Source organism: Amblyomma americanum, chromosome 9, assembly GCF_052857255.1.
Source record: "Amblyomma americanum isolate KBUSLIRL-KWMA chromosome 9, ASM5285725v1, whole genome shotgun sequence".
In the NCBI taxonomy this organism is placed as follows: Eukaryota; Metazoa; Arthropoda; class Arachnida; order Ixodida; family Ixodidae; genus Amblyomma; species Amblyomma americanum.
The window spans coordinates 148,641,540-148,667,799 of record NC_135505.1 but is presented as its reverse complement, the minus strand read 5'-3'; the positions used below and the strand labels follow the sequence as shown (position 1 = coordinate 148,667,799).

At 45.4% G+C, this 26,260-nt stretch overlaps 1 protein-coding gene across 1 annotated transcript in view; it reads right to left on the bottom strand.

Annotated features, from left to right (window-relative positions):
• Positions 1-5,424: 5,424 nt before the first annotated feature.
• Positions 5,425-26,260, bottom strand: part of LOC144104867 (uncharacterized) — a 37,756-nt gene continuing 16,920 nt past the window's right edge. The window contains exons 5-8 of the mRNA XM_077638087.1: positions 18,619-18,763; positions 17,517-17,676; positions 11,463-11,616; positions 5,425-5,856 (exon numbers count right to left, since the gene is read on the bottom strand). Coding sequence (XP_077494213.1) covers positions 5,516-5,856; positions 11,463-11,616; positions 17,517-17,676; positions 18,619-18,763 — 800 coding nt within the window. The 3' untranslated portion in view covers positions 5,425-5,515. The remainder of the gene's footprint in view (positions 5,857-11,462; positions 11,617-17,516; positions 17,677-18,618; positions 18,764-26,260) is intronic.

Sequence of the window (26,260 nt, the reverse complement as noted above, 5' to 3'; positions counted from 1 at the left end):
CGCGTGGCCCGTTGGACACTTTAAGGAAAGGACGCCTGTCTCACATAACTCGGTGGACACCCGAACCGGGCCGTAAGGGAAAGGAAATGAACACATTGCGAGGAGGAGGCGGAGAGGTGCGAGGAGGATTTTTCGTGGACGGCGTTGGCCGACGCCGACACCGGCTTCTCTGCGACATGAGCTCCTTAACGCTGTCGCGTTAAAAGTGAATGGGAATTAGCTCACCCGGGTTCGAACCCGACCGCGGCGGATGCGTTTTTATGGAGGCAAAACGCCAAGGCGCCCGTGTGCTGTGCGATGTCAGTGCACGTTAAAAATCCCCAGGTGGTCGAAATTATTCCGGAGCCCTCCACTACGGCACCTATTCTTCCTTTCACTCCCTCCTTTATCCTTTCCCTTACGGCGCGGTTCAGGTGTCCAAAGATATATGAGACAGATACTGCGCCATTTTTCCTTTCCCCAAAAACCAATTATTATTACGTTAAAGATCCCCAGGTGGTCGAAATTATTCCGGAGCCCTCCACTACAGCAACTCTTTCTTCGTTTCTTTTTTCCCTCCCTCCTTTATCCCTTGTAGTCTCTCCCGCTTAAATTTGTATTTATGCAGATGCGGGTTCACAACGACAAACCTTTGTGACCTGTGTGGGGAAGTTGAATCACTAGACCATCATCTCCTCTCTTGCCGGCGGTTCGCCCTTCAAAAAAAGACTTGTGTGGATGTCCTTCTCTCGAGGTTAAGGCTCACCTATGTCACTCCCAGTTCCACATTCGTTCGGTGCGAGCGCCAAGGGATTTGTGTCAAGCAGGGTTCGTGGATTTCTTGACGACTATATTATTGCGACTGGAAGGTTCCCTTGTTAATTCTCTTCAAAATTCTTGCTAAAAATTCTGTAACACTTATTTTTCTTCCTTGTTCTTCAAAATTGGTATTATTTTTTTTCTCTCCATTATTCTTTTCTAGTTTTCTATCATTTCACTATTCTACAGTTACGCCCTATGCCTCTCTTTTTCTCGCAATCGTCTATGTGAGTTTGCTCGCCTTTCACCATGGCCATTCCCCCCGCGTGGGTATGTGCCATGTCTACAGAGGTCAACAACAACGTGCAGTACGGCAAACGGTACATCATGGAAGGAGCTGGTCCTTCGACAGAATCCGAAGCCGAAGGACATGCAAAGCAAGCCGAACAGCAACGCAAAAGAAGAGATCGCCAATGTGAGTCAACTGATTCAGTGAATATAGTAAGGCGGCAAACAGAAGCACAACGCTGATGACAATATTACATTGTTAAACGAGATACGGAAACAGATGAAGAGTGAGAAACGTAAAAAGCGAGGAAAAAAAAGGCAAATGATGAGGTCACATGCAGTAGAGAGTCGCAGACAGTCAAACAGAGGGAACAGCAACTCGAATCTTGCAGCAACGAACAGCTCAGGCGGCATGATGAAAGCCAAGGAACGACTTCAAGAACATTTGGAGGCAACTCAAATTTTCAGGCTTATAAAAAGCTAAATGATGATAAACAAGGCAAAACAAGGAAAATGTGCCAGCACACCTAAGTTGCATTCAGCTTAATCATTATGTTCTTGCTTTTTTAGTTTGGTATCTTGTTTACCAACTGTAAATTCTTCCTCTTGCAGAACACAAAGAGGGAGGCCCGATAGTCCGCAAATTTAGTAATCAATGACATTGACAATATCTACACAGCGCCTTTGCATAGGCGTTTGAAGGCGAGCATTCAACAAGTCTTGTTCATGCACAAATTTAACCAGAAAAAAGCCCATGTCGCATCGCATGGAGACAAATTAGGTTTGTAGTCCATAGGAAAATATTTGGTATGAGCCCTACCACTGGAGTGAACGATGCTAGTGTCAATCTTGTGAGGCGAGGAGGATCACGTGGCTCCTTTTGCTGTGGGAGCAGAGCATGCTGGGAAGAAAAAATTGGATGGGATACTTATAACGTAATGGGTTAATTCCCATATATGCAGAAGGTCATTCTCTACATTCATCGATCCCTGGGAGTCCTCGTACCTTTCCTGGCGCATTACTGCAGCGGTTAAGCGATGCGCCACTGCCCTGCGACGACAGGTGCTCCCAGTGGTGGGCCCTGTGCAGGCAAGGTTGCTCTTCCCAAGTGACCAGTCATTAATTTGACTGCTACTTGCCACGGTGGGCAGGAGCATACAGGATGAGAGCTTGCCCTCACGTCCACAAAGGATGTCAAGTGAAGGAAACGCTCAACGACGCTAAAGTGGGGAAACGAAAAGGGGGGAATGTTGGTTGGCTGGCTGTTGCTCACTGGTCATGGCGGAACGAAAGAATTTGGCTGGTCGAGCCACCGTCAGTGGGAGCTGGCGCAAAGCTCGGAGAAGTGAAACCGCAGCTAAGCGGTCGGACCGGTCAGACTGTCCTCGAAGATCGGCCCGTGTGTTCGTTGTCACATCTGCTGTTGCATGCCGTTGCCAGAAATCTTCAGGCTGCGAGCCACCTTGCAGCATCGAATGCAGACTTTAATGAGGCTACTTAGACAATCTCTAGCTGCTCCGGTCATCCGGACGAGGCCTCCCAATCGATGTTCAAATTAACCAGTCCGATATCCATGCACCGTACAAATTAACGAGCATAACATGCGATAGACTTAGGCGTTTGCCAGGACCAAGGAGGCAGTTCGATTTATACGGATTTTCAGATTAACGGGTGTCGAATTAACCAGTTTTTTTTTATATAAACTTTATTGCCTCATATCTACTATCAACGTTCGCCTTCGAACGGTCTTGGAATGCTGCTGTAAGTTTGGTGGTGTGATGTAGGGCTTCAAAACTCTGTGGTAAAATTTTACATTCCTTATGGAGATTCACTGAGGTTCTGCCGAACTTGTTCTTCATTAGAAACACTGGTTAGAGATGAGAAGCATGCCAAGTAGCGACCGTGGTACTTCGGAGCTGCGCTGAGTTATGCAAAGCGTATATGCATTGTTTGAGTGCGCAGTCGTCTACTGTGTTTCTTTTCCATACAATGCACAATTAAATAGTTACCCTGCAAATAAGGTTCGCAGCACATAGGGTAATAACTGGACGCGAGCCCCACCACTGGAGTGACTGGCACTAGTGTCAATCTTGCGCCACAAGAGGAATCACATGACTCCTCTTGCTGCGGAAGCAGAAGGAAATAAAAGACAGGGACAGGTCCTGTTGTTCGTTTTTTGGGTTGTTTTTTGTTTTTGAGGAAAGTAAATGACTCAGTAACTGTCTCACATATCTCGGTGGATACCCAAACTGGGGGGTAAGGGAAAGGATAAAGGAGGGAGTGAAAGAAGAAAGGAAGAAAGAGGTGTAGTGGAGGCCTAGGGAACAGTTTCGACCACCTAGAGGTCATTAACATGCACTGACCAGCACATGGGCGCCTTTTGCGTTTCACCTCCATCGAAACAGCGTGATCAGGTTCGAACCCATATACTCCAGCACAGTAGAAGGGCACCTTAATTACTCAGCCACAGCGGCGGGTTTCGGGTTGTTCTGTTTATTTTTCTGTGTTAGTCAGCTAGAAATATGCCTAAAGAACTAGTGTTACTAATATGCCATGTTTTAAAACAAAACTACCAACTGCAGATGGGGAGAAAGAGGAGGTGTCATTAGGCTCTGTAACCTTTGCCCCATGTAACGGAGCATAGTACAGTAAAAGCTCAGATCGAACTGAAAGGAATCGGAAAAATATTCAAAATATATCTGAAAGTTTGAAGCGTGCTATAGCAGGTAGTGCACATGTAGGTTCTCAATTCGTAATATTCTTGCACATCCTCAGTTACCGTAGACAGAAGCTCATGTATTGTCACACAAATACTGCTTGCTCCTCGTCTTACCTGCTCAAATGATTAACATGGAGAACCGACCGTGCTTCCCGTCACTCACGTTCTTTGTGCTCTTTCTTTCAGCACCGATGGAAGTCATCTTACAAATTCAAGTTTTTGGACTTCCATTACTGCTGTCACCCGCTGATGATGCCCACACACCCGTCTACCAGCAAGCACTTTCAAATTGGTGTGAGACATTTCTTGCTCATGCACTACAGTTGTTGCAGTAATGAGGCTGAAGCCCAGAATAAAAAAAAGGCAACGTATGTCATTTGTCGCACTTCAGTGAAGTGCTCACATTAGCCCCGAAGCAACACACTCACCAATGACCGAGGTATAAACCCTACACCAAGGCATATGTCCAAGGCCAGATACGTGCTATAACACTGCAGTGATGCATATGAAGGAAGCCAACAGTCACCGATCCCACTGGTGGCATGTGGTTGTTTGATCTTCAGGCGATAAAATAATAATTACACTATTAGTTTCCCATTGATCAACACAGCAATTTTTTTAAAATAAAAATTAAATTGAATTTTTCCCCTACACTCCTTGGTTTCAGTGATTGTTGGCTTGCTTCATATGTATGCCATAATGAGCCCTTGATTCCCCTTTCCTTGTCTGCTCAGCACTGCAGTGAGTGACTCTGGTCAAGACAGTTCAGAGGGCCTCTGCTTTTCTGATTGCAATGCATCGCACTAGACATTACCTAACTACACCCACTGCAGGATAAAGGCCAGTGCCATATCCCTCCACTCTGTGCGGCGTCCTGTGGCTGCCACCACACCATCTCCGCAAACTTCATCTCATGCACCCACCTGAGACTCTGCCGCTCCCTTGCTACACCATCCATCTCTGGGAATCCACTCGGTTATTCCAAGGCACCATTGGTTTTGTTATCTGCACTGCACTTGCTAGCAGCCAGGTTTACCTCACCCCTCGTTTGTTCCCTAACCCACTCTCTCTCTGCGAGACATCATTACTTGATGGTCGCATTTTGTTTTGTGCAGATGTACGGTGTCACAATACTTTAGGTCTTGTGCACGACGTATTCATGACATTATGTTGGTCACAGCTTTAGTGTCACTGCCTTAAAACTGTTGTGACGACCACTAAGTGTACTGAGCAGACGCAGGTGTTAACATACTTTAGTTCTGGTGCATGAGTGTATTCATGACATCTCGTTGGTCACAGCTTCATTGTCACTGTCTTTAAACTAGTCACGACCACAAAGCAAGCCAGAATGCATCATTTGTAAATCCAGATTTGGACACGCAGGCTTTCCAGCTCAGCTACTGCCGGTTTGCTTTGCTCTACACACGCTAGTTCATGCAGTCAGTAAATCATTTTCCAACAATCCTTTGCACAGCAGACAGGAGCCTTTTGCGTTTCTCCTCCATCGGAACTCTGCCGGGAGCATAAGTGAATAAAGTACTGAATAAATTAATGACTATTTGTAATGAAAATGTCATGAAAAGTACATGAACAAAAAGCAAGCAACGCCTGCCAAAGGCTCCTGTACCTAAGCACTTGGTGCTGAGCAAAAGAGAAAGGCTACACCACTACAATGAAACTTGATGGGCACAGTATTTAAAATGTCCAAAGTACCATAACAATAAGAAATAACGATCTAGGAACTGACCCTGACCCCCATCCGGCTCAACACTAATCCCTGTTTGGTGTGTGATGAACTGGCCACTTGATGACGTGCAGTTCGTGGCGAGAGGCAGCCACCAGAGTGGGTCGTGAAGTTCTCGGGTCACTGGTAACATCGATGTACGTGATGGGATCCGTGGTCAGCTGCTCAGTCCAGTCAGGCTGGCGGGAGGCCAGGTCAACCAGGGAGCCCCGCAGGTGGTACACACAAAGCCGGCCACTGTCCAGGCCGATTGCCAACAGTTCACCCCATAACGCCAGCGCTGTCGCTCGACCATTCCACCCACGTGCAGCCTCCATTTCACACATGTTGTGGCTTCCGTCGATGGATATGCACACCCTCATGTCAACTGGTGCACAAAGAAAAAACGCAGGAAAAAGAACACGATTTTAAATTTTAGTAATAAGCCCGGCCAATTAGTCAAAAAAGACCTCTCAGACTGACCTCCAATTAACCCTGTGCCAGCTACAGCATTTTATCCCTGCAAATCTCCCAATTAAGAACAGTCGATCCAGATATATCTAACCCAAATATATCGAATTATTGCCTATATCGAACAGTTGTAAAATCCCCTTGCGAATCCCATGCAAAAGTATAGCAAACTTGTTTGCATTTGTCGAACTTCCGTGCACCCCATATTTAATGTATATCGAACTCCGTGCCACGCCACGCCCCCGTAAGTGCGCTTCTCCCAATACAACCCATCCTGGATGTGGGCTTCTGCCATGGCTTCGCACCCCTGCAAATGGGCTTCTTCTAATGCAGCTCACGATTTTCCCGAAATTTCATCTCGTGCGCGGCGCTTGGATACCTTCATGCGAAGCTGCACAAGTAAGAGTCACGTGATGAGAACTTTGTGAGGTGTGAATGGAAATGAGAATGGCCATAGGGGCATGTAAGGGGCTGGGAAGAGGGAAACCGTGCTGGCCGCAGGCACCCGATTTCTGCATCTGGTTGGCTGACTCCACTGGCGTAACCAAAACAAGCGACGTCAGCTAGCTGTCACCAACGTTTAGGCCATTTTGGCTGTCACTGCTGTCGGTGCTGCTTAAGCATGCGACTGGTGTGGTGCGGTGCAGTGCTTTGTTCGCGAGGCCAATGTGGGTACGCTTGTGACTTGTGCAGTGCCGTACGTTTTCTTTTCGCTTTGGGCGCATGTTTGGGAGCCATGATCGCGAGAAAACGCAAAAATTTGGACTTGGCAACTAAGGTGGATATCATTCAACGGGTGGAAGCCGGTGAGAAAAAGTCGTTGGTCGCCGATGCATTCGGAATTCCTTGCAAAATGCAGAGTACCATCCTGAAGAGCAAAGCCGATGTGGAGCTGAATGCAACGCAATCCAGTCGCCCGGAGCATGTCATATGCGTGCTCCCACCTACGACAAAGTCAAGAAAGCTTTGTACATTTGATTTTTAGAGACACATGCCATAAACATCCCTGTCGACGACCCTATGCTCATGGAGAAAGCAAAATGGTTTGCTGTAGCCTTCGGAGAAGAGAGCTTCACTGGTGGCACTGGCTGGCAGCAGCGTTTTAAGAGTCGCTACAGCACTGTCAGAAAGACCCTCTCAGGTGAAAGCGAGGCAACCAGAGCATTGACACGGGGAAGTGGTTATCCGAAGAGTGGCCAGAGATTTGCGATAGCTTTTTGCCATTGCAAATATTCAACACAGACAAGACAGCATTGTTTTGGCAAATGCTGCCAAATAAGACTCGGCACCTGAAGGGCAGTGCATGCCATGGTGGAAAGAACAGCAAAGTGCGCATCTCAATTTTGCTCGCTGAAAATATGCATGGGTCATGCAAACTGCTGCCACTGGTTATCGGCAAAAACGGGTCACCACGCTGTTTCAAAAACACGAAAAGCCTCCCAGTTCAATACGCATTTAATAAGAAGGCTTGGATGACACGTGATCTTTTCACCGAGTGGCTACGAACGTGGGATGCCGAAATGGAGAAGTCAGGCTGCAAGCTTTGTCTTCTCGGCAACTGTTCTGCCCATCATGTTGTCTGCCAGTTGAAGCGGATCACCATCAAATTTCTGCCGCCAAATACAACAGCGAAGCTTAAACCTCTTGATCAGGGCATTGTGAAATCGTTTAAGGCTGGTGCAACTGGCAACTGGTGCAAAGGCTCCTAATCAACTTTTGATCGAGAATCGAACTCAAGGTGGACCTTCTCGGAGCCATACAGATGCTGGCTGGTGCCTGGAATGACGTGAAGCAAAGCACAATCGTGAACTTTTTCCGCAAAGCAAGGTTTGTGGTGCCTTCAGACAATAGGTGTCTAGACACAGAAGACGACGGCGCTGGATGCCTGGACAGCGAGTTCCGTGAGCTCTCAACGTTTGCAGGCACCATCCCAGACGGCGTAACAGCGCAAGATTTTGTCAGTGCTGACAACGACTTGCAAGCCATTGCGGACCGTGCTGACGCTGAGATTGGACTGTGGCTGACACCATAGATACCAATGAAGCGGACCCGAGCAGCGGCGAAGATTCAGGCGAAGAGACCCAGCCGCCATGCACAGCGGCTGAACTTGCATCCGCATTCAGCGTCATTCTTCACTGTTGTAGCACAATGGAAGGTACTGGACTTTTTTATTTGGATTCCATCAACAAGCTTGAGGACAGCTTAATGAACGTTATGGTGCAGAAGAAGAGGCAAGCTAAGCTCTTTTTTTTTCTTGTGGAATAAGGTGTGGTGGTCGTGGAGCTGTGCTTACGTTTTTTGTGGGCTTTGGAGGAGCAAATCAGCAAGTTCCCAACTGTCACGATCCCAGGGAAATAGTCCGAGATGTGCACAATTTCGAATTAAGCATCTAATAGGCGTATTTTATATTTTGAATTATCGATATATCGAACTTTTTCGCGATTCCTTTTGAGTTCAATATATCTGGGAATGACTGTATATTCCTTTGCCCTAAGGGACCATCGGTATACCTTCCCTTCACATTACATGCCTTGGCCGTGCCATTTGCTGATTGCAGCTGATCTCACTTAGGATGTCATTAACTCTTGCTGAATCCATGACCCACTTGGGTCTTTTCCTGTCTCTTAACATTACACCAATCATTTTCCTTTCTGTAGCTTGCTGAGAAGTCCTCAACTCAATCTCAAGCCTTTCTGTAAGCCTCCAAGTTTATGACCCATACGCAAGTCCTGGCAATATACAACAGTAGGTATGTGGGGCTAACAGTATATGTCACTATATGTTACTAGAACCCAATCATATATAACTCAGATCGAATTATCCATTATATCGAATTATTTCTGAGTCCTAAAGCTCAATGAATGTATAGGAAAATATATGGCGACACCATACAAAGTGTAGCCATCACACCCGTTAGACCGGCCTCCAGGCAACAGCGGGTAACTCAAGAAGCTGGAAGCCGCCGTGGAGCCTCAGTGGTTATGGTACATGACTACTGACTGGAAAGATGCGGGTTAGATTCCGGCCACAGCAGTTGAAGTAAAATGAAAATGCTAGAGGCCTGTGCACTCTGTGATGTTGGTGCATGTTAAAGTTACGGAGCCCTCCAAAACAGCGTCCCTCAGAGCCTGATTTGCTCTGGGACGTTAAAACCATTAACCCATAAATTATCAAGAAGCTGACTTTCCCTCAGCACATCTCCGGAGGTTAGCTTTCCCACAACGGGCCTGCGGGTGCCATGGTGCTACGTAGTGCACGCAGACCAATGATCACGCAGATTTTCCACGGCATAAGCGGCGGGCACATAGCCAGCCAACCAGAACATGCGTTTTTACTGCGTTGTGCCAGTTGTGCCCGCGTTGTCAAGCAGTTCGCACGTATGGTGCATCGTGCTGCCATCAGCAATTTCGCATGGTTTACATTGTCTCTGTGTGTGCACGATGACAGCTGTGAAATGGCGGAACCTCCCCTTTCCCATGAAACTGAAAATTATCAAGCGAGTTGAACGAGGTGAGGAGAAATCTGAAGTCGTCGCAGCATACAAGATTCCGAGAAGCATCCTGAGCACCATTTTGAAGAACAAGGCTGAAGTTTCGGCTAAAGCGGAGAACAGTCCCAGCAGAAAAAGCAAGTTTCTGCGATGCTTGCAGAACACGTTTTTGGTTCTGGTAACCTACAGGTCTAATCGAAGAGCGTGGATGACCTACAAACTTTTTGCCAAGCGGCCAAAGTCTTGGAATGATGACCTGATAGGCTACAATTGCAATGCAATGTCTGCCAACAGCTGCCAACGTAGACAACAGCGGTGCCTACCACTGCAGAGCTAGTTTCAGCAACATTGTACTTCGCTTCCTGCCACCGAATGCTATGTCGATGCTTCAACCCTTGGACCAAGGGGATAATCCATGCGGTGAACGTTGGCTGTAGAAAACGTCTGACTGAAGTCTCCTGCAGAAACTGAGGACTGGAAGAGGCCTAAATATATAGTATGAGTATAAGGACTCTGAAGGATCTACGAATTAATTTCTACAGTGACCAATTCTGCATAGATGAAAATTAACACTATCCCATCATGCCCTAGAGGTGGAGCGGAAAAGGGTGGAGACACCAAATTTCTGGTTGGCATGTTCTTTGTTTCAAACATTGCGTATTGCCCCAGGACGCGTGATATGTGGTCAGTGATTCATATATGCACGGTAAATAATTTATTACCGCATTACTTATACTAAGCGATTTCGGTTTCGGTTTCTGAGCGCCAGGGTGTGTTATGTCACTCCCAAATAACGAGCAGCAACACTGGTCACATAGGCCCCAAAAGTAGTGACATAAGGACCGCTGCGTCACCTGCTCTCCTACATATGCTGTGCATACCAGGCCTTTTCAAAATGCTGGCCAGTACTGCAATATGCTGAGCAAGGCCAAGCGGGTGAGGAGCAACATCAAGTTCTGAGACCAAGTGGCTCGCTCGGGCAGATCTCAGTTGGCATACAGTGTATGCCAACGCAGTTGCTGCATTGTATTTAGCTTTGCCACACTACGCCGACACCAATGCTCGGTGGACGTCTGTGCAGGTGGTCCGTAGCCAACGCGCGTCAGTCAGCCGATCCCCAGGTCACATTACAATGACACGATGTCTCAGTGGTTCATGGTGCGGGCTGCGACACATTCTTCTTGTTACTTCATTTTTAATCCCAATATAATGCAAGTTCATGCTGACCAATACCTGTCGTGTATTCACTTCGCTCCGGCCACGCAGCCGTGCCGCGAGACTACTCTGGGCCTCGTGGCTGCTGATTACGATACCTGCTACTCGCTTTCTTCTGCTGCTTATACAGCAAACAGTATGTGTATTTGCTAAATGAATGCTTCAAGATAATTCCACAGGATTCAGCATTTACCGTGCGAGTACAGAATTCCAAAGGAATGCACCCATGATGACTACTGCACCTCGGCACTACTTTTGTTGGCATTGCTGCCTAGGCAGCAATTGCGCGTTCGTTTGGCATTAAATGTAAAGCTACATTCTACTTACGATGAACAATTTCTTCTTTTTTGCACCGGTTGTACATTTACTTGTTTATGCAGAGCGATAACTCAGCAAGAATCACCGATGAAAGCGAGTGCCAGCCTGGGGAATGCTTCACAGCCAGATTGGAGACACCGCATATGTCCCGCGTTTCTCACTCGTTATAACCCTTTCTGATGTGCCCAATACCTGACTTTATATTGCTTTATATAGAAGTATGTTCAGCATCCTTTTACAATAATTAAAATGACTTAATTTGTTGTCCACATGCGATCGCCGAAGACTGCAGAAAGAGATCAAAAGAGAGAGTACAGAAAGAGATCAAACAGAAGGGGGGGGGGGAGGCAGCATCTGTTTGAGAGCACTCTTATGTTACCCAAGACACCAGGACTGCCAGAACCGAGACCGTCGCAAAACACGATTCTGGCTACATCACAGCCTAGAATAGAAGTTGGCGAGTCTCCTTACATGCAGCTTGTGCGTGTGCTCCTGCTCACCTGTGGTGATGACGATGAAGCCCTGCCTCTGGATAAGGGCATGCATCACATGCAGGGGCTCCCCACACCCCTGCAGCGCCACCCGCCACGTCCGGCTTTGCTGGTCGACCAGGGACACCCTGCCGGCCATCCAACGGGGGCCCACATGCGTCAACTGAAACAGAGCACCATGGTGGGGTATTTAGGGGAGTAATTACTCTAACGACAGGCACCTAAGCACTGGAATGTGGTCAAAGTATATAGTATCCAATTAGGACAGGTGCTGACTGCAGATCCAGATCACAAGAGCGGAATAGGTAGGAGATTGAGAATGGGGTGGAGTGCATTTGGAAGGCACACTCGGGTCATGAAGAGAAGCTTAGCTGTATCCTCCAAGAGAAAAGTATACAACACCTGTACCTTGCCAGCACTGGCCTATGGAGTGGAAATGAGAAGGCTAACAAAAAGGATTAAAATTCATTTAAGGACAGTACAGTGAGCTATAGAAAGGGAAATGCACAGGCAGTGTTAGAAGACGGGAAGAAAGAAGAGAAGGTCAGGGAACAAATGCAAGTTAATAATATCCTAGCTGAAATCAAGAAGAAATGATTGCAACATCTATAATTAACATGCTCATAATTAATCATGTAGGCCTCAGTACATATCTCAAAGACATGTTTTTAAGAACTTTGCATTCACTAGACAAGCATTCACTAAACGAGTGTCGTGGCAAGGTGGCAGCGTCTCCGTCTCGCACGCCGGCGGGTTGTGTTTGATTCCTGCCTAGGCCCCAATTTTCTTTTCTTATTTTTATTCTATAATCAGTACCATTTGCGGTGGACACATTTTGCGGACAGACTTTGCTGACAAATTTTGCGGTGAGGTGACCTTGAACTGAGCCATCTAATGCTTCGCATTAATAAGTGATTACTCATGTGATTTAATACTAGTCCACCTTGGCGGTATACCCCTAGACACACTGAATGACAGCACGGGAGTGCAGTCAAGTACCGTCCAGTTGTATGCCAAGATGTATGAAGAGCACACTCTGTGAATTTTATATCATAATTTCACACTGTATTACCCATACTGCATTTTCCATACTGCACTTTCATTTTGTAATCCATTACGTTCTTTTACGTTTATTTCTCGTACTTTTCCGATGATTTTCGGCAGACTTGTACGCAACACTTTAAAAGTGATTTTTTGTAATAAAATTATATTTTGTTAGAAATTTATATGCATTGGTTACTTTTTGTAACATGTAACGTTCTTGGTAATCCGGTCACTTTTTTCTGCGACCTATTACTAGTAATCGATGACATTCTTTATTTTTCCAAAAGCAAGTTGTAAATAGTCAAATAACTTCGAAAAACCTGAACTCTGTGGCAAGCAACAGTACAGCACTGAAATCTATCGCTTCAGGGTGACACTGGTTGAGCTGCGAAGCCATGCGTTCGAAGATGTCCGCATATCCAAGCCCAAGCGGCCTGCATTTGATAAGCCCCATGTTCTGCGCTTCGCATTTCCCGACGACAACGTGTTTAGCGAGCTTGGGCTTCATCCACTCAAAGCACGGCAACAATGAAGCGCGGCACTTTGCCTAACTTCAAGGTGGTGCACAAGGTGTTCGTAAGTTACAGCAAAGCGCTTCCCTCTGGCACATACATTGAGATACTGTTCAGTGCCACTACTGATGTGTTAACAAAAAAACACAAAAAGAATGCCGAAGAAAACTGCAGACGAAATTGCTGACACATGTACTCTAATAGAGTATAGATCAAGCAAGCCGCACCTGCTCATTCTTGCATGTGTATATCTTTTATATGCTAATAAACAATAGGTGAAAATTAGTGTAATAGTAACCAATTTTTCCTTCATACTGCCTTCATGCTGTGGGCTCACCCTTGTATCATGCAGGATGTGGAGGTCCTCGGAAAGATGCATTGTAGCGACCACAGAATGGTAAGGTCTCGAAATAGCTTAGACTTGAAGAGGGAACGGAAGAAGCTAGTGAAAAGGAAGTCCATTAACGAGCTAGCGGTAAGAGGGAAAATAGAGAAATTCAGGATATCGCTGCAGAACAGATATTCAGCTGTAACTGAGGAAGACGATCTTAATGTTGATACAATGAACGATAATCTGACAGCTATCATTACGGAGTGTGCAGTAAAGTAGGCGGTAGGACGGTTCGACAGGATACTGGCAAGCTATCTCACGAAACTAAAGATCTGATTAAGAAACGTCAAAGCATGTGGGCGCCTACACCTACAGACAGAACAGAACTAGCAGAGCTATCAAAGTTAATAAATAAGTGCAAGGTAGCCGACATAAGGAAGTTTAATATGGAGAGAATCGAGCATGCTCTAAAGAACGGAGGTAGCCTAAAAGCGGTGAAGAGGAAACTAGACATAGGTAAAAACCAGATGTGTACGTTAAGAGACAAGGAGGGCAATGTCATTAGCAATATGGATAAGATAGTTAATGTAGCCGAAGAGTTCTACACAAATCTGTACGGTAGCCAATATAATCAGAGCACTATTGAGAGAGACAGTAGCGCACAGCAATGCGTCATCCGGCAGTAACGAAACAGGAAATAAGGAAAGCCTTGGCAGCAATGCAGAGGGGAAAAGCAGCTGATGAGGATCAGGTAACCGCAGATCTGTTGAAAGACGGAGGAGAGATTCTGCTAGAAAAACTAGCCACCCTGTATACGTAATGCCTTACGACCTCAAATATACCAGAAGCTTGGAAGAACGCAAATACGTTTAATCTTAATTCATAAGAAAGGAGACGCCAAGGACTTGAAAAATTACAGACCGATCAGCTCACTGTCAGTTGCCTACAAGGTATTTACTAAGGTAATCGCTAATAGAGTCAGGGCAACCTTAGACTTTAATCAAACAAATGATCAAGCAGGCTCTCGTAAACGATATTCCACAATAGATCATATTCACACCCTCAATCAGATGATAGAGAAATGTGCAGATTATAACCAACCCTTTTATATAGCCTTCATTGATTATGAGAAAGCATAGGACTCAGTGGAAACCTCAGCAGTCATACAGGCATTGCGGAATCAGGGAGTAGAAGAGCCTTATGTCAAAATACTGGAAGATATATATAGCAACTGCACAGCTACCATAGTCCTCCATAAAGTCAGCAATAAAATTCCAATAAGGAAGGGCGTCAGGCCAGGAGACATGATCTCGCCAGAGCTATTAACCGCCTGTTTACAAGAGGTATTCCGAGGCTTGAATTGGGATCAGTTGGGAATAAGAGTAAATTGAGAATACCTAAATAATCTGTGATTCGCTGATGGCTTTGAATTGCTCAGTCACTGAGGAGATGAACTGCAAATCATGATCAATGAGTTAGACAGACAGAGCAGTACGACGGGTCTAAAAATTAACATTCAGAAAACCAAAGTAATGTTCAACAGCCTAGCAAGGAAACAGCAGTTCACAATTGGCAACAAGGTACTGGAAGTGGTAAAGGTCTACTTAGTGCAGGTAGTGAGAGCTGATCCGAACCATGAGAGGCAAATAACTAGAAGGATAAGAATGGGGTGGAGCGCATATGGCAGGTTCTCTCAAATCATGAATAGCAGGTTGCCAATATCCGTCAAGAGAAAAGTGTACAACAGCTGTATCTTACCGGTGCTCACCTATGGGGCAGAAACATGGAGGCTAACAAAAAGGGTTTGGCTTAAGGACAGCACAGCGAGCCATAGAAAGAAAAATTATAGGTGTAACGTTAAGAGACCGGAAGCAGGCAGAGTTGGTGAGGGTACAAACGCGTGTTGATGACATCCTAGTCGAAATCAAGAGGAAGAAATGGGCCTGGGCAGGGCATGTAAGGCTAAGGCTAGATAACAGCTGGTCCTTAAGGGTAACGGAGTGGATTCCAAGAGAAGGCGAGCGTAGCAGGGGGCAGCAGAAGGTTAAGTGAGCGGATGAGATTAGGAAGTTTGCAGGCATAGGGTGGGCGCAGCTGGCAAAGGACAAGGTCGATAGGAGAGACATGGGAGAGGCCTTTGCCCTGCAGTGGGTGTAGTCAGGCTGATGATGATGATGAATCAATTACATCTCTACAGCTGTTCAGCTACTCCTCATGGTTTGTATTTGACCATTGAAATCAGTTACATTTTAGATGAAGTAATTGTAGTTGTAATCGGTGTTTTGTTTTCTGTAACACATGTACAAGAATTATTTTCGGTAGAATTAATGTTTTTTGTGTGTGAAATTTGATTTTTGGACTACTAGATTTTTCTTACGTTTTTGCACTCTCTAGAGAGTCAGAAAAATCTGTCAGCAACAGTATTCAGGCAAGACATTTTTGATTGTTGAAAGAAAAATATAGTTTATAACATTCAGTAGGCTGACCCTTTAAGCAGAACCGGATTTTTGTGAATAATTAACATTGCACAGACAACTGAAAATGTGACACCGGGCCAGTGGAAAAAGAACTGCACCAAAAGCTCCAGTGCACAGGTGATAGCGAACATTAAGTATGACAGGGCGCTTCAAGTTGAACTGAGCTTCCTGCTCATATAGACCACTAGTTTTATTGTGATATCATTTTTAAAGCAGAAATTAGATGAAGATTAATGATGGAGAGCACCCAAACGAGTGTGGATAAGAAGGGGGATAAAAAAAAGGGCACACCACCAGTGTGCAGTAATTGTACACTGGGACAGTTTGCACAAGGGTCTCACCGAGTGGAAGACGAACCACGACTGATCAAGACGCCAGTTTACCTCGGATGTCTTCTACAGCTTTCATTTACCACAGGTGAAAGCTCGTCATCCTCAGCTCTCCCCAAGTTATTTTCTTCATTTTCCCAAAGAGCTGTGTTGTGTTGTGTTGGGTTTTATGGCACATAGGAGGCTAAGGCCACCATGTACCAAACGCAAGGTATACAAAACTGTCTTGTGTCGGATTTTATATGACAAAAATGAAACGGAGGTGAAAAGGACCTAGAATGTTATTTCATACCATCTAGTGAAGGTAAAAGAGAGAATTTTTTTTTAAATGGCTAATGGTAAAAGCTTTAAAGAAGGTCAGGTAACCTCAGCGGCCATCCTTTGCACACACAGGAAGGATGTCGAGGCCCCCAACCAATGAAATACACCTCAGCCTTCTTCTCAGGAGTGAGAAAGTGGCTGAGGTGTATCAAAGAAAAGTGAGGCATTCACAGTTCATTAAGACAACCAACCTCTCGTAAAAAGGTAAAAACATAAGAAATGTCAACCATTGGATTATCACTCAAGAGTAGTGATGGGTGAAATGGAATGCATTGATTATAAAATTCACTAAAATACTTCTTTCTTAGCTTTTCTAGGTTTAAACATGCAAACAAGATATGGTTTAGTGTGAACTCGTCTCCGCATCTTTCACAAACAGGTTTGTCTTCTTTTGTAAGTAAGTAGTTGTGCGTCAGGTGTGTGTGTCCTATGTGAAGGCGACATAAGATTACTTCAGTGAAGCGTTCCTGGTGTCTGCACGACTTCCATTCCCCCAAGGTGGGCTTTATGAAGTGTAGTTTGTTGTTCAGTTCATTATCCCACTCTTTCTGCCATTTGTTCTTTAATTTGTTACGTATCAACTTCATGCAGTTTTTAAAAGGCATGTTCACATTTTTGATTTCACCATTTTGAGCTCTCACTGCTGCTGAGTCTGCTCTCTCGTTACCCTCTATGCCGACGTGGCTCATTTTGCCAAAGAGCAAGCACTCCCAACCACCTCACCTGCCGCGGTGGCTCAGTGGTTACAGTGTTAGACTGCCAAGCATGAGGAAACAAGACCAAGTCGTGGCCACATTTCAATGGAGTTGAAAAGCAAAAGACACTTGTGTGCTATATACGTCAGTGCACTATAAAAAACCACAGATGGTTGAAATTAATCCAGAGCCATGCCCTACTACAATGCTTCATTCTCTCTGTCTGCTTTCACTCATTCCTTCATCCCTCCCCCACCGGCATGGTTGAGGTGTGCCCCAATAAGTGGGACAGTCACAATGCCTTCCTTTCCTTTCTTCTAAACCACTTTTCAGGTCAGCCAGCACACAACTCACGCAGGCCTGGGTGATGCCGATCCAGGAGCAAGCGCCCTGCTTGTTGGGGATCCGAAGCAATGGCTGGAAGTGCAGACCACCCTCCTCATTTCTCGACACCCGCATGACCGACACAAGGCAGCGCACCACACACAGGGTAGCCAGCAGGTCCCCGGAGACTCTGCAACACACGTTAGATTAAACCAGACTGGCATCTTCTCACAGTGATGCATGCATTCACAAAGGATGCATCCACAAAGGATGCATCGCAGAAAGAGCACACGTTGTCAAATGAAAACTTCAGGGGAAATGCGGCTTTGAAGTCCCAAAAAATGGCCAAAAAATTGATTTCTTTGAAAAATTATTGTATCTGCCTGTATGCCTTGTTTTTAATGCTGTCCCGAAGTTACATTGCTGAAATCGACCGAGAAGTGCACTCTAAAAAAATTGTTTCGTGAACCACGGCGATTGTGCATTGTGGGAAAATGCTCGAACAATGGAAGTTTTTTCCAGATGCAGTTCTTTCCAGGTACTCACCATGCAAAGCAGATTTCGTCATGACTATTTTACCTATTTTGGCCCTGTTTATTTTGTTGAAGTCCTAGGAACGTGAGGTGTAGGTCAAGGCGTTCTTTTCATACTTATATAATAATTACTTATATTACTTACTTGTATGGTAATTACTGATATGGTAATTAATACTTACCATATCAGGCAAGCAACCACCCTAAGTTTACAACCAAGAGGTGTAAGTAGAGAATCTTGAAGCATAGACTTCAAGATTCTTTCAAGACAATGACGCAAAAGCACATCAAACGTGCTCTATCGTGTGGGCCGCGATAGCTTGCAACGAGCAGGGTTGACGTGAAATGCAGAGTTGTCGGAGCTTTCACAGGCAGCCGCTAGGTGCAGCAGTTTGAGAAATGTTCATTAAAATAATCATTTTTCGCTGATGCTTGAAAGGTGCGTTGGTTTGGCCACTCTCAGTGCAACAGTTATCATTTGGGCCAGGGATCTTGGTAGCACATTTTTCGTTCACTAACCCTTTAATGCCGCACCTGCATATCTTTTCAACTGCACAAGACACCTGTACACACACACACATGAAAGAAATCTGACTCACTTCAGGGAGGTGACCGGATACGATGTCCTGATCAAGGCAACCCTGCGGCAATTAATCCCCAGGGAGTAAGCTTCCAGATGCGGTACGCATGTAGCACACACCACGTGCGAGTGCACACAGCCAAGAGAGTCCCAGGGACGTGTGCCTGCATATACAGTTGGACGCTGCTATAAGTGCCACGGCTGTAATGGACAATCGGGGATAAGAGAGATTTTCGGCTCATCTGGTTGGCCACCCTATCTCTCCCATTAAGGGAATCTTTTTTATTTGTAACAAACATCAGGTATAGAAGACATTAGGTAATAAAGAAGAAATTTCTTTCCAATTTGGTCTGCAATCCTGTTTACAACAAACATGTGAGCCTAAACTGTGACATTTCTTCCCACCTCCGCCAACGCTCAATCGCAAACTGCGGTCGTTTCCGTTCTCAAGGGAGACAGCACGATGTAATCAGTTATGTGGCATTAAAAATGCAACTAATGCAAATTGGGCTCGCCAATGGCAAAACATCAGTGAGCCGGGTCTCCTAAAATGCAAGTGCTGTGTAAAAGGCTTCCAACCAACCTACTAATGGGGGCACTAGGACGTAAGCCCATGGGTGTTTTTCTGCACCAAGAATTGTGCAGGCACACAAGAGAAGCAAGTAGCATACAGAGCGAGAGCTTACATGTTACGCCGCACACAGTGGGTATTCTTGCTTGCGCCACTCCTACGACGAAGAAGCTCAAATCTTGGAAAAAGGCCAGTCAGTCAACAGCTTGCGTGGCCCACATTGTCATGCCCCTCGACAATGCTCTGTAGTGTAGTACGATTTGGGTGCCACAATTCGGCATTTGGCAACTTAACGGCAGGACACAATGTGAGTCTGTTTCCCAAGGCAATGATGAAAAACCCAGGAGCGGAGACTCGAGTAGACTCGGGTCTCCGAGCCCAACAGCCCGGCACACAGCATGTTAGAGAGTCACGGTCAACAGTGAAATCAAAGGTGGCCCCAAGGCTTCTGAACAGGACGCCATGAAAGGCCAGGATCCACAGCCAACTCGACCAAGGATGCCACCCACCTAGGTCGAAGAGACTTACCTGCTCACTTGATCAGTACAGTTTATTACTACTACTCTGAGATTCCAGACACAACTGCCACTACGGCCTGATGATGCAGTGAGGCCACGACCCTCCCCCATTGCGGACTCTCATCCACGACTGGCCCTAGGGGACTTGCAACTAGGACAGGCACGAGACCAAGGGCACCAGCATCATTGTCTAGACGGCAGTCGTTCTGCAACAGTCACCAACCTAGCATCTTGCGTGTGCGCAGGAGGGTGTTAAAAATAAGCAGGAAGCACCACCTAGTCGCTAGCTAGCACTGCAGTGCGCACGAGCTCGAACACGGCCCGTATTCAGAGTTTATGTCATAATAAGAAGCGTCATAATCTGCCGCAGCGGCTACACCTGATTGGTCAAAACGCCGGAAGTGGATGTGGTGGTTCGGATGCAGCGAAAAGGGTCGAAAAAATCGGACGGTGACGTCGGACACATAGCGTATGCTCCTCTGGACAACTCTAGCAGCAGATGCTCAAGGACAGCCAACATGGCGGCGCGCTCTGAAGCAGAGCCTTTCGCTTCAAAGTGAACTCCTCGGTGTTACTGCGTTTTTCGGCACGTGAACTGGCTATAAACAGGGTATGGGACTTTCACTTCGTCTTATCTTGCCTATAACAAATTGGATGGACGATAAATTTGGCCTTTTTATTTCGCTGGATGCTTCAGTAGCTTATAGGCCTAACAAGCACCGGTTTGTTTTAGAAATTGTTCTCTTCATTCAGACTTAATGGCGCCACTATCACCGGAGTTATCTCATCTGCGTGTGTTGAATGATGTAGCATAAAGCACAATGACCCTCAAAACACTTGTGTTTACTGCGCGCAAACGTGCATTTCCTATTCTAGAGCTCTATATTAGCTGTTGAAGCGTCCTGCATCATGATTGTGTGTAATGTCTGCCAGCGTGAAACGACTCATGTGCACGAATGGTCAGTCACCAACGACGCGCTGCTACACCGAAGCGTTTGATATGCCTGAGGTGGTTTTTCGGTGTCCCTTACAGTTCTCGATAGCCGCGGTGGAGTGGCTCTGCATTGAGCTCGCAAGTTAGCTTGCAAGTTAGTTTTGAGGCGTCAGTGTGGGCATGCATGCGCTTCATATCACGGCGAACTTATGAAAACTTCGTCTGCAAAGTCTCCCAACGCATCTATGATGAGAAACACAACAAGATTATTTTTTAGCTCATCCCTTTTATTTATTGGCGGCAAAAAAATTAAAAACATATCAGCAGCCTCTCGCTGTTCTTGCAGTGCCTGCATAAAAGGAATGAAAAAATTGGAGGACGCTTAAGCTTCACCTTTAAGAGTGGAACGCGACAGCGTGCTGCAGCACTGCCAGGGAGTCCATGGAACGCCATCGCCCGTTCGGCGCGCAATTCCTGCGTGCCTGCACGGCCCCGCTGCACCCGAAAGGGACGAGCGGGAGGCGCTGCTGTCGCGCGCTATCTGTTGGGGCAGTGACACACATTGCGAGGAGGGGGAAGAAGGGGGGGTGGAAAGAATTTTCGCTCACAGCCAACGCCGCCGACGCCGATGACACCGGCTTTTCTGTGACACGGGGCCCTTAACGCTCTCCATTAAAAAGTAAATTACCATCTGCACAACTGTCCGATAACAGCACCAACTTTTATTCAGCGATGCTGCAGACGGCAATTCATCTTGGCGTCTTGGTTCAGCACGGCACGGAGTGCGCTTTGTGCAGCGAATGAGTGCATGCTAAAAATTTTCCTCTCCGTTCCCTTTTACCCCCAAGATAAATGTAAAACGCCGCGTTATGTGAACAAGCTAGCTGCGTTTTATTTACCATAGGCGATCGATGGCTGTAGTGGTCGCCTTCTGTCACTGCAAAGCCATGCACAGTCGCGTACAATATTTTCTTAGGTACACCTCCGGTCTTTATGGTACAGGAAAGAGTATCTGAGCTATTGTTTCAATTTGTTGAAGTCCACAGGGCATATAAAGCAACTTTCATACCCCTTTACAGTGGAATCAGATGGGCAACTAAACTAGTGGCTGAATGTTTCCACTCTCACATTGGCCTCCTTCCATTTGTCAGCAAAGAGCAAAAGCGCCGCTGGAGATTTCCCTGCTGCAACCGCAACGCAGTGACATCCTGCCGCCACTCACAGTCGCAACCGAAGGGACAGCCACTTCTTACGTTTCGACCAATCAAGTGCGGCCGCTGGGGCAGATTATGACACTTTTTATTATGACACAAACTCGAAATACGGCCCCAGCTGGCTTCCAGGAGTGCAAAAACCACACAGCTGATTCCGTCTCTGTCTTTGTTTTGCAATAGCGTAAATAATGCACCATTCAACCCAAGAATCTTCATCTCTTATGCACCTTGGCACTTGAGATCGATACATATGTCAGTGCCCAAGCTCTAGCAATCTGTGGCAACCCACATCCATGGGGAAATGCTCCCCTGTGAGACAGAGACTAGGCAGCTAATGAAAAGGTTAAAAATTGAACTGAGGAGAACGCAGCCAACTTTGGAAAGGGAAATGACACAGGTAGTGTTAAGAGAAGGGAGAGCAGAGTAGGTCAGGGAATAGACGAGAGACAATGACATCCTTATCGAAATCAAGGAGAAAAAATGGTTGTGTTGTGTTGTGTTTTATGGCACATAGGCAACTGAGGCCATCATGCGCCAAGAACAAGGTATAGGAAAATTCTTTTGTTGAATATTATAGAAATGTTAGGATCATCCCAGCTCTAGAGGCCCTCAAACGTTAATATTACCCAGTGAACACATACACAAATTTTAGAAATGGCTACAGGTAAAATCTTTAAAAAAGGGCCGGGTAACCTCAGTAGCTTTCCTTGGCTGCGCAAGGATATCGAGGCTCCCAACCAATTCAAAATGAAAGCCTCAGCCTTCTTGTCAGGCACGAGAAAGTGGCTGAGGTGCACTAAAATTCAAACAAACCAGTGGGTAAAAAATGTAGAGTCTCTTGAGAAATCCCATTTCGTTAAGAAAGCTAAAAACACATGATATATCAACAATTGCATCATCTTCTAAAAGCAGTGCGGGATGAAAAGGAATGCATTTATTATAAAATTCAGTAAAATACGTTTGTCTTAGTTCTTCCAGTTCCACACAAGAGAATAAAATGTGGTTAACCGTGAGTTCATCTCCGCATTCTTGGCAAGCAGGTTTGTCTCGTTTTGTTAGCAGGAAGTTGTGCATAAGGTGCGTGTGGCCTATTTGGAGACGGCATAAGATCACATCCTTGAAACGTTCTTGGTGCACACATGACTTAAATTCACCTAAAACTGGTTTTACCAAGTGTAGTTTATTATTTACCTCATTGTTCCAAGCAGACTGCCATTTTTTTCTTAGTTTCCTTGCTACTAATTTCATGCAATCATTAAACGGTATATTTACTTTATTTCCTTGCCATGAGCTTTACCAGCACACACATCTGCTCTCTCATTGCCTTTTATTCCCACATGACTCGGGACCCAGCACAGTTTTACATTTTGTCGTTGAGCTGTGGCAGTTACTATGTTGTGTACGATGTCACCAAGCAGAGGGGAGCTTGCATTTTTAGAATGGAGAGCTCTAAGTACACTTAAGGAGTCTGCGTAAATAATTGCATTTTTGAGGTTCTCACTTAATATTTTTTCCATGGCCCCACATACTGCGTAGCACTCCACGGTGAAGATGGAGGAACACTGTGGTAGTCTTACTATTTGCTCCGAATTTCCTCGCACCACTGCGCTTCCTACGCAACTATCTGCTTTTGATCCATCAGTATAAAATTCTGTAAAACTACTGTATTTTTCTTCAAGGGCAAGGAATTCTTGTATTATATTTTGCTGTAAAGTTAGTTTTTTACGGAAATATGCAAGAGTGAGGTCACAGATTGCAGGAAAATTGAACCATGGAGGCAGTGGACCATGTCTTAGAGCAATGCCAGGTAATGCATCCATTACGCCGAGGTTTTTGCACATATCTTCAAAACGCAGGAGAAGCGGCCTTATAGCTAATGGTTTGTTGTTAAATAGTGTTCTAGGTGGGCACGTTGTGACTATTTGGTGACAGATGTGTTTAGGTAGTGAACGGATTTTTAAAACGTACGATCATGTGAGCATGGTTCTTCTCTCTGTAAGTGATGGTTTGTTGGTTTCCACATAAAGACTGTTTATCGGTGACGTCCTGTATGCACCCGTGGAAAGACGCAAGCCTAAATTATATATACTGGATCTAGCCGTTTAAGGTACGATTGCCTCGCTGATCCATAAACTATGCATCCGTAATCTAATGTAGAGCGTACTACAGAGCAATCAATCTGTAAAAGACAAGTCCTATCGGAACTCCAATGTTTTCGTGAAAGTACTTTTAGTATATTCAGAGATTTAGGAGCTTTTTTTTTTAGTATGTTTATGTGTGGTAGGGATGTGAGCTTTTTGTCATAAGTTATTCCTAGAAATTTGTGCTCGTCTTTAATTGGTAGTGCGACTTCATTTAAATACAGGGAGGGATCAGTGCGCAGTCCTCTTCTAAGCGAGAAAAGAACAGCTACTGACTTTTGCGTAGAAAACTTGAAACCATTTTTGTCTGCCCATGTTGTTAGTTTATTTACTGTCAGCTGTATTTGCCTCTCACACGATGTAACGCTAGAGGATGTGCAAGCAATCTGGAGATCGTTGACGTAGACTGAATACATGATAGAATTTGGAATTATTTTTGCTAGGGAATTCATGTTTACTATAAAAAGCGTGGTGCTTAAAATGCACCCCTGAGGCACGCCGTTCTCTTGAATGAAATCCTTAGAAAGAGTGGCACCCAAGCGTACTTGAAATGAACGGTTGGTCAAAAAGTCACTCAAGCATTTTAGCATTCTACCATGGATTCCGAGGTCTCCAAGGTCCCGCAGTATGCCAAACCTCCATGTGGTGTCATAGGCTTTCTCTAAATCGAAGAAGACCGCAAGGCAGTGTTGCTTGTGTATAAAGGCTTCTCGGACTGTGTTCTCTAGGCGGACTAGATGGTCGGTTGTAGAGCATGCCTTTTTAAACCCACACTGATGGATGTCAAGAAGATCACGGGATTGTAGTATAAACATTAATCTAATGTTAAGGATGCTTTCGAAGGATTTGGCAAGTACGCTTGTTAGGGCTATAGGTCTGTAACTGACAGGGGAGGTAGGTACTTTTCCCGGCTTCAACAACGATACAATAATGGCTTTTTTCCAAGCCTCTGGAATCTCTCCTGATAACCATATTTTGTTAAAAAATTTCAGAAACGTGTCTACAGCGTGTTAGGACAGGTGGGCAAGCATTTCGTAATGGACTTCATCCATCTGGTCCTGGTGCAGTCTGTTTACCGGAAGAAAGTACGCTCTTAATTTCTTCTAGTGTAAATGGGCTATTATATGCTTCGTGAGCACTGCCCTTTATCGGCAGTCTTTCTTTTTCGGCTGTGTCTTTATATTTTAAAAATGATTCTGTATAGTTACAGGAACTAGATACAGTGGAAAAATGTTCGCCTAATATGTCAGCTTGTTCTTTTATATGTCTTTACACCAGGGGCGGTCAGAACAGGAACTGTGAATGGAGAGCAGCGACCATACATTTTGTGTACTGCCTCCCGCATTTTTTTCGAAGAGACTTGGCTGTTTATCGAGGAAATGAAACGCTGCCAGGATGATTTTTCGGCATTTCGACCTATGTACCGTGCTTTTGCTCTTGCTTTTTTAAAGTTTATAAGGTTCTCCTGTGTGGGGTATCGGCGAAATATACCCCAAGCTTTATTTTGTTGCTTTTTTTCTTCTTTGCAATCTCGTGCCCACCACACTTTATGGTTGTGTTGTACTATTCCTGAAGATTGGGGGATAGACAAGTGTGCGGTAGCAAGAATACAATTTGTGAACTTCTCATTTATTTCATTTACATAAAGATTTTCTAACGTAATATTTTCTAACGTGGCTGCTGTTCTAAAAAGCTGCCAGTCTGCTAAATTGAGCTTACAACACCGTGGTTTTGTCTGGGTGACTGACGGTGGGGATGACAGGCAGATTTCAACAGGGAGATGATCGCTTCCATATGGGTTGTCTAAAACATCCCATTTAAAATCGCTAAAAACTGATGGAGAGCTAAAAGACAAATCTAAAACACTCATTATTCCTGCACTAGGGGAGCAATAAGTAGGTTTACCGGTGTTCAATGAACAAATATTGTTGGATAGTATAAAACCGTCAATAACCCGACCTCTGCTATCGGTTTTCCCACTGCCCCAGAAACAAGAGTGTGCATTAAAATCACCAGCTATCAAGTATGGCTCCGGTGACTCTTCTAAAAGGTTCTCTAATTCATGCTGTCTTACTTCGAGATGTGGCTGGAGATATACGCTACAAAGTGTAATGGTTTTGTAACCAACCATGGTGGCTGCTACGGCTTCGAACCTAGTTTTCAGTTTGATCTCGCTAGCTGCTACCCCAGGCTGCACAATGATGACTACGCCTCCCGAGAGTCTGCTCGCCCCCTCTCGGTCACTGCAGAAGACAGTATACTTCTTTAACACCTTCGTGTGCT